General features: G+C 51.9%; 1 protein-coding gene across 3 annotated transcripts; it reads right to left on the bottom strand.

Moving 5' to 3' along the window:
• Window positions 1-61: 61 nt before the first annotated feature.
• Window positions 62-8,033, bottom strand: DDX39A (DExD-box helicase 39A). 3 transcript variants are annotated; one of them, XM_027084992.1, is made up of 11 exons: window positions 7,907-8,033; window positions 4,074-4,285; window positions 3,813-3,940; window positions 2,875-2,967; window positions 2,336-2,519; window positions 1,511-1,629; window positions 1,040-1,171; window positions 842-951; window positions 594-738; window positions 309-456; window positions 62-213 (listed from the first exon to the last, which is right to left on the bottom strand). In XM_027084992.1, exons 2-11 carry the CDS (start codon window positions 4,279-4,281, stop codon window positions 197-199), a joined length of 1,284 nt encoding a protein of 427 aa, XP_026940793.1. In that variant the 5' UTR covers window positions 4,282-4,285; window positions 7,907-8,033; the 3' UTR covers window positions 62-196. The 3 variants fall into 3 exon arrangements, with proteins under 3 accessions (XP_026940793.1, XP_026940792.1, XP_026940794.1); XM_027084991.1 differs by having other exon boundaries at window positions 7,854-7,987; XM_027084993.1 differs by lacking the exon at window positions 7,907-8,033 and adding an exon at window positions 5,978-6,349.
• Between the last annotated feature and the right edge of the window lie 8,283 nt (window positions 8,034-16,316).

The following is a 16,316-nucleotide window of genomic DNA, read 5'->3' on the forward strand; positions in this document are numbered from 1 at the left end:
GGCCCATGGTTTTCCACCAAGTGCCGAGAGCTGACAGAAACAGACAGGGTGGGAGCCAGGCTTCCATAATAAAAATTTATTCTTACACAAATCTACAGCTTTTAAACAGTAAAAAAAAAGGCCCACTGTCACCTAGGAAGAGGACTTGAAGCAACACGTGGGAAGCAGGGAGGCTCCAGGACATCCAGGCACATGGTTACCGGCTCTGCTCAACTGTAGGACACACACAGGGAAGGTCAGTGAGGAGGGGGCGGGGGGAAGAAAGGGCCCCACCGCCGTGGCCCCCCAGCCCCGTCTGAGCCACTTACTGTATGTGGAGATGTCTATTTCTTCTGGAAGCTCTGCCACATTCACTTCAAACCGGTCCTGGACATCATTGAGGATTTTGGCATCATTCTCATCAGACACGAAAGTAATGGCCAGGCCTTTGGTACCAAAGCGACCCGCACGGGCCACCTGCAGGGAGACAGGAGCAGGGGTCAGGCCACAAGACACAAGCTGGGGATCTGAGAACAAGCAGGGAGAGGTCTTCATCCAACACCAATCCTGGGAAGGGGGCACCAGGGAGGGGACACCTCTGGGGGGCCACTCACGCGGTGGAGGTAGGTGTCTGAGTCCTCGGGCATGTCATAATTGAAGACAATGTTGACACGCTCAATGTCCATTCCTCGGCCAAACAGATTGGTGGCCACCAGGATCCGCCGCTGGAAGTCCTTAAACTGCTGATAACGTGACAGGCTGGGCGCAGGAGGAACAAGGGGCGGCCATCAGATACAGGGATCCTGGGCGGCGTTCCCCTCCAAGGGGCCTGCCTGGGGCTCTGAGGGCGGCATGCACTCACCGCTCCTCCTGGGCCATGCCCCTGTGGATGGCAATGGCTGGGAAGTTCTGCTCCACGAGGAGCTGGGCCAAGGCCATGCAGCGCTGCACCGACTTCACAAATATCACCACCTGTGAGGGAGGGGGCGGCAGTCAGGGCCAGAATCCCTCCCAAAGGCTTAGAGCCCCAGGACAGGCCCCAGGAGTGCGGAAGCATCACCTGGTTAAACTCCAACACATCCAGGAGGTCAAAGAGCTTGCGGTTCTTCTCACTGTCCTTAAGTTTGACGTAGTACTGCTGCAGCCCATGCAGCGTGAGCTTGGTTTCGTCGTCCACAAACACCTCCATGGGCTGTGCCGGAAGGAGAGGAGGAAGGGGCAGGCAGGGCTTACTTCTGGGCATCCTGCCTGCCGAGAACTTTCCAGGAGCGACTCCTTTGCTTTGCTGCAATGCTTCCAGAGAGCCTGCTGTACCCCAGTAAATACTCCTCTCTCAGCAGCTGCATCTAAGGTCTGGTCTGGCTCTAGTGTAAACCAAGCTCTCAGCTCCCAGCGTGACAAGCGAGGAAGAGAACTCCGCTGGCCTCCCAGCATTCGTGTGCCGTGAGGGCAGTGTGGGAGTGGGGGAGCAGCAAGGGCCTGGACTCTAGGAGGCCAAAGCTACTGCACCGAGGTCTCGGCCTCTACTCACGTCTTGCATGAACTTCCTGCAGACGGGCCGGATCTCCTTGCTCAGGGTGGCGCTGAACATCATGCACTGCTTCTCGTGGGGTGTCAGGCGGAAGATCTCCTGCACGTCCCGCCGCATGTCTGGGTGGGGAGGGCAAGAAACAGGTGGGCGTGAGCGCCTGCCAGACCACGACCCCCACCCGAGACCAGATCCAGCCCCTCCCAACCTGTGCCAGGGAGCCGTTGGCACCATGACGAGGGCGGTGTGAGCGAGGACTGGCTGGAGGGGAGAGTCCCAGGTGCCTGAAGGCCCGGACTCGGGGTGAGCACAGGCGCGGGAGGAGCGGCAATCCACTTACACGCTGCCAGAGCGGAGCAGCCGTGCCAGCGCGCCTCGAGCCACGCTTCAGGGAGGGGAGCCTGAGGCAGAGACAGCCGCTGGGGTGAGAGCTGCAGCCGCCTCCCAGGACACAAGCCCCATCTCCCACCGGCCCTGTCAGGGCTCACTGAGGGCAGGCAGGGGCCTAGAACTAACCCAACAGGCAGCGAGGCCACGGTACACTGAGGGCTAACGTGGACATATGCCTGGACACGGCTCATGTGGGGTGCCATGGTCCCACTCAAGCTTCAGCTCAGAAGCAGCAGGTCACTCTGCCGACACCAGAACTCGCCCTAAAATCGCTTACAGGAGACCTGAGTGCTGGCCACCCACGGGATCCCACTTCAGGGAAACCTCCGGCCTGCCCTGTCAGGACCCGCCTAGCTCTGACGTCTGGGGGGCTGCGAGGGCGAGGAGGGTGCGGCTGCGTGGGCCTCCACAGCCCCCAGACCCAGCGAGGACACTCACCCAACTGCTCCAGCATCTTGTCGCACTCGTCCAACACGAAGTGCTTCACATTCTTCAGGTTGAGGCTCCTGTTCCGCACAAGCGCCAGGATCCGGCCCGGCGTCCCCACCACGACGTGGGGACAGTTCTTCTTCAACACCTCCTCGTCCTTCTTGATGGACAGGCCCCCGAAGAACACAGACACCTATGCAGGCGGAAAGCTCCTTTCACCATCTGGCGGCCGAAAGCTCACCCCCCCACTCCGTGCCTACGGCCACTCAGCTAACAGCCCGCCAGCAGCCCCCCAGCAGGCCTGGTGCCTGGAGACAGTGGAGGCCTGAGTCTGGCCCCAGCTTCACCGAAAAGCAGCCCCAGGGCTGGGACCAGCACAGGCCTCTGGGGGCCATGCATAATTCATCAAGCTTTTAAGGAGCAGAAACCACCACAAACCTCAAAGGCAGCCGCTGCAGCCAAGCCTGGTTAATGCTGGCTGGGCTAGAGCCGAGGCCAGCAAGGCTGCAGAGGACCACATGGCACCCAACCTGGCCTGAGGGGCTCACCTTGACGCTGGGCATGTATTTGGAGAAGCGCTCATACTCCTTGCTGATCTGGAAGGCCAGCTCTCGAGTGTGGCACATAACCAGGACCGTCACCTGTGGGGCCGGTCAGGGAGAGACACTCAAAACAGTCCCCTAAGTCCTCCCCCGGCCAGAGCCCACGCCGGTGCTCATCCCTTGGCGGCCCCCAGCCCTTGGGCCATTGGAAGGCGCAGTCCAGATGCCTCCATCTTCTCACAGCCCGCTCATTCTCTGTGTCTTCTCACAGCTACGCAGCTGTGACTCCCTACGCCAGGTCCTGCACTGAGGCCTCAGTAAGAGTTAGATCCAGCCTAGCTGGTGACACGCCCCATGCTAACAGCTTCCTGAGCCTGCCCTCGGGCTGGCCTGTGACCACCAAGGAGAAGGCTGCCCCTGCCTCTTGGCCCACAACACCAAGCACTGAGACCACACCATGGCCTTGAACAAAATCCTCCTCTCCTTGACCATCCAGCCTAAGGTGGGTAACAAGGGCTCATGCACCTATACGCAGCCCAAGGATGTGTGCCCCAGCATGTCAAGAATGAACACCAGCATGCACCTCAATTATCCCCCAAAACAGGGGACTACAATGTTCACGACATGAGAAGTACAGCTATGGCCTGTCAGCAATAACAACAGGAACAAAACCGTATTCAGTGTAAGCCCACCTTCGTAAGCGTGTACGATCTAGAAGAGCACATATGGAACGAGCAGCCGTCTTGCTGGATGGCCAAATTGTGGGCACTTTTTAGTTTTTTCTCTTGGCTTGTTGTCTTTGGGGCGATTTTGTTACAACTGAGTACTGTGTTTAATTTTAAAAGTCCAGAAAGAGGATGCAGGAACAGGGATTTTTAAAAAGAGGAGCCATGACTCCTGCTGCTTCAGGTAGCTTGGGCCTAGGAAGGAGGGTTCCCACCCACCTGTCCGTTGACGGGCTCAATCTGCTGCAGGGTGGCCAACACAAAAACCGCTGTCTTGCCCATCCCTGACTTGGCCTGGCACAGGATGTCCATGCCCAGGATGGCTTGTGGAATACACTCGTGCTGGACTGAGGGGGAGAGAGCATATGAGCTATCAGAAACCAGATGTTCCCTCTGTGCAGGCCCCTCACCGGGTGGCTGAGGGGACCACACTGAGGCGGTCAGAGGCAGGCCTCGGCGGGAAGGACCAGGGAGGCATACCCTCGGATGGATGCTCGAAGCCACAGTCCACTATGGCCCTCAGGAGCTCAGGCTTCAGCAGAAAGTCCCGGAAGCCAGAGCTGTGGATGGAAACGTAAGAACCCTTGACATCTTTCTTGGGAGCAGTTGGAGCGCTCTCTGGAGGAGCCTGGGGCTCTTCATCTTCCTCATAATCCAGAAGCTCGTTTTCCACATCCTGTTCCGCCATGGTGCTGAGAACAGAGGAGGGAGGGAAGGGCTGAGGGAAGCAACTAAGGTGACTGATGCATGCAGGTAAACCCACCCAGCGTGGGAGAAGAGGGAGATGGCTGCACAGAAGCTGCAGGCTGTTGACACAGGTCCGAGAGGGGCGAGGTGCTGGCGTCAGCTCTTGTGAGCTGGCACAGAAAGCCACCCAGCCACTGAAGTCAAGACTGGACATCGTTCTCCGATCCCTCTTTAGCTCACGCCCGACACTGACAACAACAGCAGGTCCCACCACTCCATGTGTGCAGCACCTCCCAGCTTCTGCCTGTTGTGGCCACATCTCCACCATGCCCCGCCAAGCCACCTCACCTCTCCCTGCGCCCTGCCAGCGACGCCCACACGTGCACCCACACCCTCCGCCTCCAAGGGCTTCCCACTGCTCTAAGCGAACCCCCAGTTCCTCTCCGCCCGCAACCCTCCCCACTGGCCCCTGCCCACCTCACTCCACGCCACTCCTTTCAAACCACCCCCAGCTTTATCGGGCTGCTGATACTCATCGAGCCCCTACTCCAGCTCAGGCCGCCCACCCCCACCCCTGGGAACACACTGCTGCACTGCTTCCAGGTCTCTGCACAAATGCCTCCTTCTCAGCATCAAGGTCAAGGCCTCAGACCAGCTAGCTTCAAGGAGTCCCCTCCCCTTCACTCCCCAAGGACCCCACCCCCACCCCGCTTTCCCACTCCCGACCTGGATATGTGGCTGCCAGGATGCTGGAGAGACAGGAGCTTGTGAGGAAGCAGTGTCTGCCCAGGCCCAGCTACTCCTGCTATTTGTGGTCTGCACAGGGGAACAATTAAGTGCTCTCATGGAAAGACCTCCCGTTGGGCCCAGAGCCAATAAGAATACAGCTGAGATGGTAAATGGAATTAATACAAAGCACGCTCACCGCCTGGCTTCGTTTAATCCAATACATACAGAGCGCCTACTGGGTGCAGGCTGCAAGGGACCCAAACATGAAAATACTGCCTTACTCCTCCCTGCTGCAACCCAGCCTCCAGACTAGGGGCTGGAAGTACTAAAGCAGTCCCTCTTCTTCCTGAGCTGGATGCTGAGCGTCCCGGGCCCAATTTCTGGCCCTTCTGCCACTCATTCTCTGTGACCATCAGCCCCGGCGCTTTAACCACCTCTGTGCAGCCTCCCAAACTGTGTTTCTATGGAGACACAGACTCCATACTCAGTTACCTAGCTGCCTCTTTCACCTCTCCCCCTGGGAATTGAGGCCTGTTTCCCCCATCTCAAAAAAGGCAATTCCATTCTCTAAACTGTTGTCTTTTCTCTCTCTCTCCCTGTTCTATCAGCCAACAAATCCCGCCAGGTCAATCAGACCACTTCTCACCCCTGCTACCTTGCCAGTCTCAGGCTGCCATCTTTCTTTTTAGATTAGAATAGCTTTATGGAGATATTCACATGCCATACAAGGCACCAATTAAAAGGTACAATTCAATGGTTTCTTGTACAGTCATATAGATGCGCAATCCCTGCCACTATCAGCTTTAGCACACATTTCCTCAAAAAGACGACATCCTTTAGCTACCATCCTATGCCACCAACTCCCTTTGGCAACCACTAATCTATTTTCTTCTTACGAATTTGCCTATTTTGGACACTTCATGTAATGGAATTATACAACACGTGATGGTTTGACTTCTTTCACTCACATGTTTTCAAGATTCGTCTACATTGTAGCCGTGTATCAGTACATAATTCCTTTTCATGGTTGGATAATATTCCTTTGTACTGCGATACCAGTTATTTTATCCATTGTCAGCTGATGGACATTTGGGCACCATCATCTCTTGCCTGGATTATGCCAATAGCCTCCTTGTTGGTCGGTCTCCCTGCTTTCCATCCCCAACTCCCCCTTCCATGCCCCTCAGCAGCTGGAGGGAGCTTATAAAAGCTAAGTCAGAAAACGTCACTCCTCTGCTCAAAACCCTCTACAGGTTCACGCTGCGTTCAGAATAAAACAGTCCTCACCACAGCCTACCAAGCCCCACACAACCTGACTCCCTTTACACTCAGACCTTATCTCCCCCATCACCCTCACTCACTGGCCTTGCTGCTGCGCCTCAAACATGCCTCAGCGCCTTTGCACTTGCTGTTCCCACTTCTTTCAGACCTCTGTTGCTCCAAAAAGGCCCGTTGGCCCGACTAAAAAAGAACCCCCTCCAGTCATGTCAGTCCAGCACCTAGTACAGGGCCTGACATACATTGTGTAAGCACTCAACAGCAATGGCTGAATGAATGGATTTAGAATCAGGGCCTCAAAGCAGAGTTTAGGGGCTAAAGTTAAGCATGTATCCTTATCTGATTCTTGAAAGAAGCAATCTGATACCAACACTGGCAAAGACAGGAAGGAGTCAGTCCCCAGGCATCAGAGAGAAGAACAGGAGCCAGCAAAGGCCAGTCCAGAAACCACCAGACCCTTTCAGGGAATGGAAAGCACTGGCTGCTTGAAGTAGAGGCAGAAGACAGAGCTGGAAGAGCTGGTTAAGCCCAGGGCATTCATACTTAATTTGCTAAACAATAAAGAATCGCTGACTAAGCTTTTGAGTTGTGACTCAATCAGGATTTGCCCAAGAACAAGTGACTCCAGAGAAGATGGAGTCGGGTAAGAGACCAGCAGCAAGGAAAACCAGACACCCAATTAACTACAGTGGTGGCATTGTTAAGTAGGGGAAAAGATGGTGGAACACCCTACAGGGTGGGACCACCCCCTGGGAGAAGCTCAGACAGAAAAGAGCCAGAGTCATCTACTCTGGGCTTCAAATCTGGGAGTAGATGGTGTATTAAAAAAAAAAAAAATTAGGAATTCAAACAAAGTCTTTTTGTTTTGATGGGGAGACAAATTTGCGGACAGACTAAGTTTGATATACAAAATTTTCTAGACTAAGTGACTAGATAGGATCTAAAGCTCAAAACAAATTAGATCAGGAAAGGATCTGGCGGTGTTTGTTCCACCCAGAGAGGGTGGCCGAGACAGCTGAGGCCCCAAGAGTTGATGAACTTGAATGCTGACACCAGAATAAGTAACAACTCTGACTCGCACGCGTACCCTTTCACCCTGAAGTGCTCCCAGCGAGAATTTCTACCTAAGAGTTTGTTCCTTACTGAACATCTTTTTTGCCCGAAATCTCTGGAACCACGAATCCACCCCCTAAACGCGAGAGTGGGGGAGGGGAGAGTCTCTCGAACTCGGAGAAGACCGTCAGGTCTACAAGCTCCGGCTTCTCCCACCGCGGCCCCACACCCCGGCGTCGCCCCCTGACGCCCTCCCCGAATCGCATCGGGGCTCCTCGAACAGGCAGACCTCCCCCAGAATCGGGCTCAGCCCGCGGGCCGCCATGACAGCCTCTGCCAGAAGCGGTCTCCACACCCAGCGCGCCAAAGGCCGGCCCGCCCCTTGCGCGTGCGTCCCAGCACCCAACGGCCGCCAACGCGCGCGCCGGACACCAAAGCCGCCCCGCCTCCCCTCGTCTCGCGCCCAGTCTTCGTCCTTCCCTCAACCCCTGGCGTCTCCCATCGCCCGCTCACCCGCAGGTCCGACGTCTCCACACCGCGGGCCCGCAGCTGGGCCCGCCGCTCACCTGATTCCTCGTTCACCTCCGCGTGCTGCGAGGACCGCCACCCGACTCCTGTTACCGGTCGCGCGCCTTGACACAAGCTATCGCGTTTCCTGTCTCGTGGGTCCGACTGCGGCTCGGCTCACTGGACCGCTCGCTTTTCATTCAAAAGAGACGGAAGCGATGATTGGATCCTGCGGGAGACGTCTGGAAGCTATTGGGGGAGAGTGGAAAGAGGGCGTGCCTCATGCCTCGGATTCATTGGTCAACCTGAAAGTTGGCGCCCGAGTGGGCTGATTGAGGCGGGCGTCTGCCAGCGCGCGGTCTTGTAATCGAGGTTGTGACCTCAGTAGGTGCCGCCATATTTTGTACGGGCAACTGAAGCCTGGATGTGGGCCCGGGGTGAGCGTCTCGCCCTTATGAAATATGGCTTCTACGCTTTGCTCAGAACTTGGTGTTCGAAGTGGATGTCCATCCGCGAACTCCTGGTCCCGCAGAGTGGAGGCTCTGAAAGGGTTCTGAGAAAGCTTGGGAGCTTGGAATGACTCCAGCGTGGAGAGGACATTTAGCACCAGCAGTGGGAAAGGGGCCCCTCAGGGCGTGGGAGTGAGAGAAATGGTCCTAGGACACAATTCCCGTTTGCTGAGAGTCATTTCCTGGGTCAGACACTGTGCCAGTGACCATGCAGGTTCAGGCCAAAAAACCAAAACCAGATGTTTTCGTCATAAAACTTTTTTGTTGTTGTTAATTTTACTTTTCCTTGTATTAAATTTCCCCAACCTTTTTCTCCCCGCCCACCCAGTACTTTACTGAGTTGAGCTAAAGTGTATTGTAAAAGGAACGGGTCCATAAGTTTTGATGATTGATACCCGAGTGACAATTGCCTGGTGAAGATATGGAACATTTCCGTCACCCCAGAAAGTTCTGTTGTGTCCCTCTGAAGTCAACCACACCCCTTTCCTCCTGCCCCCACCAGGCAACCGGTATTTCTATCACTATAGTTTTGTCTGTTCTTGAATTTCATATAAATGGAATCATGCAGTAGATTGTCTTTTGTGTCTGGCTTCTTTTGCTCAACAAAATGTTTTGAGATTTTCCACATCGCTGCACATAGCAATATTCCTTCTTTTTCATTCCTGAGTAGTATTCCACTGTGTGGCTATACCAATATAGCTGGTATAGTTTCTCCACTCACCTATAGATGGACATTTGTTTTTTCCCAGTGTTTGGCCATTATTAATAAAGCTTGTACAAGTATTTTTGTGAACACAAATTTACTTCTCTAGGGGAAATACCTAGGAATGGAATGGTGGGTGGAAGATCATGTGGGTGTTCAGCTTCAGTAGATCTTGACAGTTTTCCTGAGTGGTTGTTCCACTTTACACTCTCACTAGCACCCTGTGAAACTTCCAATTACTCCCAGTTCTTGCCCATACCTCAGTCTTTTCTCAGCTGTTAGGATTGGGGGATTTGGGGGGAGGGACAAGGAGGGAAAGTAAGTAGGACAAACTCAATAAGCCTGCTGCAGCATTCCAGTCTCCCTAAGCCCCTGACACAATTAAATCTTCCTCCACAGTTTTCCAAAGAGGTTCAAGCATTTCATTTTCATTTAGTATAAGCTATCTCAGGGTCCATGTTCTAGACAAATTCAGAGCTAAAGTCATCAGAGGTATGTAACTTCAGCCAAAAAGCCCAATGAAGAGAAACCAGTCAATCCAGAGGGAGACTTTACATAATATAAGGTAAATATTGTATGTACAATAATAATTACATCCTAACACTTATAGAGCACTTCCTGTGTACCCAACAGGGCCAGGATGAGGGTGACGCATGCAAAATTTAAGGGGGCACCAGGGACTTCCCGGGTGGCACAGTGGTTAAGAATCCACCTGCCAGTGCAGGGGACACGGGTTCAAGCCCTGGTCCGGGAAGATCCCACATGCCACGGATCAATTAAGCCCGTGCGCCACAACTACTGAGCCCACGTGCCACAACTACTGAAGCCCCCGCACCTAGAGCCTGTGCTCTGCAGCAAGAGAAGCCACCGCAATGCGAAGCCCATGCACCGCAACCAAGAGTAGCCCCTGCTCGCCGCAACTAGAGAAAGCCTGCGTACAGCAACAAAGACCCAACGCAGCCAAAAATAAAGTAAATAAGTAAATTTTTTAAAGGGGGGGGCACCAAATGCCAAACCAAACAGAAAGAACCCAAAAAACTCAGTCATCAACATAAATTATATTTGAATGGACTATTTTAAAATCAAAATTAATTTTAAAAAAATAAAAATAAAATCAAAATTAATTTTTAAAATCTATGATGAACAAAATATCAACATTTTAAATAAACATAGGGTCAGTAACAGTGCTGCGTGAAGCCGAGCCATATTGGCACCTGAGGCAAAAGGAAACGATCAGATCTACTGATCCTGTCTTTCTTTGGATTTTCTGCATTATTTTGATTTTTTAAAAATTGTGCTAGGACTTCCCTGGTAGCGCAGTGGTTAAGAATCTGCCTGCCAATGCAAGGGACGTGGGTTCGAGCCCTGGTCCGGGAAGATCCCACATGCTGCGGAGCAAATAAGCCCCTATGCCACAACTACTGAGCCTGTGCTCTAGAGCCCGTGAGCCACAACTACTGAAGCCCGCATGCCTGGAGCCTGTGCTCCGCAGCGAGAGAAGCCACCGCAATGAGAAGCCCATGCACGGCAACCAAGAGTAGCCCCTGCTCGCTGCAACTAGAGAATGCCCGTGTGCAGCAACGAAGACCCAACACAACCTAAAATAAATAAATAAATAAATACATTTAAAAAAAAATTGTGCTAAAACATGTGTATCTTAAATTCTGTGTCTGAGGCAAGTGCTTCCCCTCCTCACCCCAGTCCCTGTCCTGGTTGTTCAGCCTTGTTCTAAGAAATCTAAATATATGAACAGACTAATCACCACCTGGAGCAGATGAGGTGCGTGTATTAGCACATCCATTGTCCATATCCATTGTCGGGTGGTTAACAGGAGCTCCAGAGAGGATTAATCTCAGTCCCAAAGTCACACAGCTGGCAGGGATTCAAGGCCAGGCCATCTCTCATCATTAGACATGGCCAAAACCTCTACAGGTGGAGATAGAGGCCAAAGCCAGGTAAGTTGGAAGCCTGGAGAAAACCAGTCCCCAGGGACAGAGGAGGTACTCCAGGAAAGCAGGTGGGAGGTGAGCTTGGAGTAATTAGATCATCTGAGATGATGCAGGAGGAGGAGGAGACCGAAGCTAGTTGAGTCCAGTAAAGAAGTCTGAAAAAAAAAAAAAAAGTCTGGAAAAACAGGAAAAAAAAAAAAAAGCCCAGCACACCCACCATCCATGCAGCCATGGGTGGGGCAGGGTGGCGGGTTTCTATGCTTCAAAACACACAAACAAACAATTACAAAAAACACAAGAAACAAAAAAACCCACAAACTTTAAATCCAGAAAAGATCAGAGCCTGCTAAAGTACTTCCACCACCCAAGATGAACAAATAGTAACATTTGTCACATTGGCTTGATTCACTTCAGAATTATTTTAAGATACAGAAAATTTGAAAACACCCACCCAAATGGCTAAAAAGGAAAAGACTCACAGTACTGAGGCTGGAGGAGAGGCTGTGGAGAAACCAGAATTCTCACTGCTAGCAGGCTTGTAAAATGAGAAAACCACTTTGGAAAACGATTTGGCAGTTTGTGATAAGGTTAAGCAGGGTATCTCAACCCCAGCACTCTTGACGTTTGGGCTGGATCCTTCTTTGTGGTGGGAGCCATCCTGTGCATTATGGGATGTTTAGCATCTTTGGCCTCTCAATGCCAGTAGCACCCACGCCTCAGTGTCTCCAAACCAAAAATGCCTCCTGACGTTGGTAATGTCCCCGCCCCTGGCGGGGGAGGGGATCATCCCAGATCAGACCCATTGGATTGAACAGGCACCTATGTCATGACTAAGCAGTCCTCCTCGGTATAGAATTAACAATCAATGAAACCCTTTTTGTCCACAAAAAGATACGAACAGTGAACATTCTCTATGCATAAGAGCTCCAAACTGGAAACAACTGAAATGTCCATCAACAAACGAATGGATAAAGAAACTGTGCTCCATCCACACCATGGAATAACACTAGAAATAGAAAGGAATAAACTATCGATATACACAACATTATGGATGCATACCAAAAACATCATATTCTTTGCAAACATACTAAAAATCACTGGACTGTACATTTAAAAAGGGTGAATTTTATGGTGTGTGAATTTTATTCTAATAGAAAACAAAACAAATGTATTGAGTGAAAGAATCTAGACATTTAAAAAATTTTTAAATGATTCCATTAGGTATGAAATTCGAGAACAGGCAAAATTAGTCTATGGTGATAGAATCTACATGAGGAGGTTGCTTGGGAAAGAATACAAGCAAAACTTATGCAGCAGGCGAGTGGCCTGGGTGGTGCCACAGGGGTGTGTATGTATGTACAAATTCACGGAGCTGCACACCAAAAGATTTGTGTGCTTTACCATATGTAAGTTATACCTCGATCAAAATAAAAGACATAACACCTTATCGTTAAAGTGGAAGTCACTTCTGTTCACTTCCCTCACTCCACTCCCCTCCCCCACTACAGAAACATCCTCAATAAAAATAATGATACTGAACAATTACTTAACGCCTATTCTGTGCTTTACAAGAATTAATTCATTTAGGCTCCCCAGCAACCTATGAGGTAGGCGCCACTATTATCATCCCCTTTTACAGATGAAGAAACTGAGGCACAGAGCAGTGAAGTAACTTGCTCAGGGTCTCACTGTTCATAGGCAGTGGTGTCAGGAATTGAACCCAGAGAGCCTGGCGGGCCTCAGCCAGGATGCCAGGCATACTACAAGCCCGCTACTCTGAACATTCCACAAACTTAATACACAGTTTCACTTTCTGGTTTTTAGTAATTGATATAAACAATATCAAACTGTATCATTTTTTAAACTTGCTTTTTTATCCCCCCCCTCCCAGCCCCCCCACCCCCCACACACATGGTGTTTTTGAGTTTAGCCTTGTTGATACATTTAGTTCTTCTGGTGTCAGATGAATCTACTCCCATTTCTTTTCTCTGGCCTTGACTGGTGGAGACTTGGTTTGCAAAGAACCTTATCTTTTGAGAGATAACCCTCACTCAGTTCCTCCCCTTCTAAGAATCCACCAGTGGTTCCCACAGTCCTCAGGGTCAAGTCTGAATTCCACTCCCACCATCTGCAACATCTGGAGCCTTCCCTCTACTCCAGGTTCATCAGCAGTAAAAAAAAAAAAAAAAAAAAATCCAGCCATGCTTTATGATACCTGGTTTGTTCACCCATCTATTCATCCAGCAGCTATTTTTTGAGTACCCTGTTCTAGGAGCCAGGGACCCAACAGTGAACAAGACAATGATCCCTGCCCTCTGGGAGCTGACATCTTCCTGGTGAAGTCAGACAAGAAAGAAAACAGTAAAGTCAAATTTATTAAAATTTGCAAGGAGGAAAAATCAAACTATGTGAGGAATAGACTTTGCTAGGGATGGGGTGGGCCTTGTTTTAGGTGGAGATGCAGTCAGGGAAAACTTCTCTAAGAAGGTGACATTTAAGTAAAGATGGAAATAAAGTGAGGAAGATAGAATGCCAAGATGAGAAGGAAAAGTACTGCAGGCAGTGAGAACAGCCAGAGCAAAGGCCCTGTGGTAGGAATCAGCATGTGTGAGGAGCAGTGAGGAGGTCATGCAGCCAGAGTGTGAGTGAGGGGATTGGGGTGGGAGATGTAGGCAGAGGAAGTAGGACATGCCGAGTTCTACCTCACCCACCTCTAGGCCTTTGCCCTGACTGTTTCTTCCACCAGACACCCTTTTCCTCTTTTTTTTTTTTTTTTTTTGCGGTACGCCGGCCTCTCACTGCCGTGGCCTCCGCCACCGCGGAGCACAGGCTCCGGACGCGCAGGCTCAGCGGCCATGGCTCACGGGCCCAGCCGCTCCGCGGCATGTGGGGTCTTCCCGGACCGGGGCACGAACCCGTGTCCCCTGCATCGGCAGGCGGACTCTCAACCACTGCGCCATCAGGGAAGCCCTTCCTCTTTAACTATTTTGTAATTTCCTAATTTGTCCCTTAGTGCCAGCCGTTCTGCCTCCTCTGTAGTGGGGCACCTATGTCCTCAAGGCATTCACTGGACTGGGATACCTTTCTCCTGACAGCTCACAGTGTATGCATTCACTCATTCCACAAAGACTGAGCGAGCTTAGGCCAGTTACTGGGAAATTTCAGAGAGGAGTGATATTTAAAATAAATAAAACAGAGCCATGGACCAGAGATGACAGGGCATGGAGGTGCTCTGGGAAGCAGAGGAGGTGACACTTAAACAGAGATCTAAATGATCAGAAGAGGCCAGCCTTGGGGAGATGTGAGGGAAGGGCATTAAAGACCAGGGAACAGCCAGTGCAAAGGCCCTGTGGTTGGAAATAAGGTGAGAATATTTGAGGAACACAGAGAAGGCCAGTTTTGCTAGATGTGGATGAGGAGAGTGGAGGGGGATGCAGCTGGACAGGTGGGCAGAGGCCTGACAGGACCATCCTGTAGGCCAGGTGAGGAGTGGTGTTTTTCCTAAGAGCTCCAGAGAGCCAGAAACAGGTTTTCCAGCAGGCAGAGCTGTGGGGGTGGGTGTGATTTAGGGTTTCCAAGGCCCCAGAGAGGATTGGAGAGAGGCCAGAGGAGCTACAGGGCGGTGCTGGTGCAGTTATCATATTTGGCTGAGATTATACAATAAGTCCTTGGTCTCCCTGTTTCAAGCCCAGAGTGCGACTCTGTTTCCAGTGCTACCAAAGTCCCCAGTGGGTGCTGATAAATATTCACTGAGTAAATGAATGCCGGAAGCTTGGAGAGAGAATTTGGCAGGGTTCCCCAGCTCCATCCGGGGAGGCAGCCTGGAAACCTGGCAGGCAGCAGAGAGCCCATCCTTGGCTAAGGTGACCCAGTTCCTGGGCTGGCTCTCAGCCTTGCTTTGCCCCCTCATCCCCATCTGTAAAATGGGTGGGCTGGAGAATTAGAGGAAGACAGGGCAAGGACTCTAAACATCCTGACTTTATAATTGGGGTGAGGGGCTTCTCTCTGAGCCTCAGTTTCCTCATATTTAAATCAAGAGAAAAAGAACTAGCTCAAAGGTTTCTTTAATTCAATGGATGAATATTTGAGGAACTGCCAGGAAGCAGGTGTAGCTGGAGGGAGGGAGCAAGGGAAAGAGGTGGGAGAAGAGGAGAGAGGGAAGGTGAAGGGGGCAGATCGTGCAGGGCCTTGTGGGCTGCGGGTAAGACTTTGGCTTTTACTCTGAGGAAAGTGGGAGCCAAAGAGGGATCTAGGCAGAGGAGGGACACGACCTGACTCAGGTGTTCCTAGGAGTCCTTGGGGTGTTGTGGGGAAAAGAGACTACGAGGTCGAGGGAAGAGCCGAAAGACCCGGGAGGAGGTGACTGCACTGGTCCAGGCGAACGATGATGAAGACTGGACCCGGTGCAGATAGTGGAAGGGTGAGAAGTGGGTGGATTCTGGATTGGTATAATTTCTCCTCCTCCTCCTTCTCGTTCTTTCTCTGTTAACCACCACCACCACCAACAACAACCAGCCCCAAAGAGTCGCCCAAAGGAAAAAGGGAGAAAGAAAACATCCCGCCCCGGCCTCTGGGACGGTGCAAACCACACACAGCTGCGGGTAACCAAGGTACCCGCAGCCCTCCACGCTCTGGCGGGTCCCAGGAGGGCGCCAATGAGGCGGCGCTGCCAGGGAACGCTCCCCGCCCAGCGCCCCAGGGACCGCGGCTTGGCCCTGTCACCGGATTTGAAAGGGAGTGCGGGGTCGGCCACGAGCCTGCCTGCGTGCTACAGAGACTCCGGAGACCCTGAGAAGCTCCTCAAAGGTCTCCCTTCTGCCTCCGATAGGGCAGGAGTGTGCATTGTGGAGCGCCACCTGCATGCAGCAGCCCCGAAGAAGAGGCGGGCCCCCATTTTACAGCAGGGAAAACTGAGGACTCAGCGGCCACAGGGCCCGCAGCGAGTCCGTGACGGATTTAGGGTTCAAATCCCTTTTCATAACAACGGCAAAAACACTAAAAATCACAGCAGCTAAACTTTATTGAGCTGTGTGTTCACAGCACTTGGCAGGTATTGTCTCATTTAATTTTGCCAACACCTAAGGGGTGGGTAGGTAAATCCTTCCCGTTTTACAGATGAGGGGCTTTTAGGGCTTGGGGACTCCCCCAAGGCAGGCGGGGATTTGAACACAAGTCTGCTCAGAGCTTGTCTCCAGCCTATGGGGAAGCTCCGGTGCCTTAGAATGACGGACCGTTCCAAGAGGCCTAAAATTGCAAACACAGGCGGGGATGAATTGGTTTTGTTTTTTGAGAGATCCCGGGAGGCCCA

This window comes from Aethalodelphis obliquidens, unplaced genomic scaffold (assembly GCF_003676395.1).
Source record: "Aethalodelphis obliquidens isolate GAN/ISIS:26980383/991018 unplaced genomic scaffold, ASM367639v1 scaffold53, whole genome shotgun sequence".
Classification (NCBI taxonomy): Eukaryota; Metazoa; Chordata; class Mammalia; order Artiodactyla; family Delphinidae; genus Aethalodelphis; species Aethalodelphis obliquidens.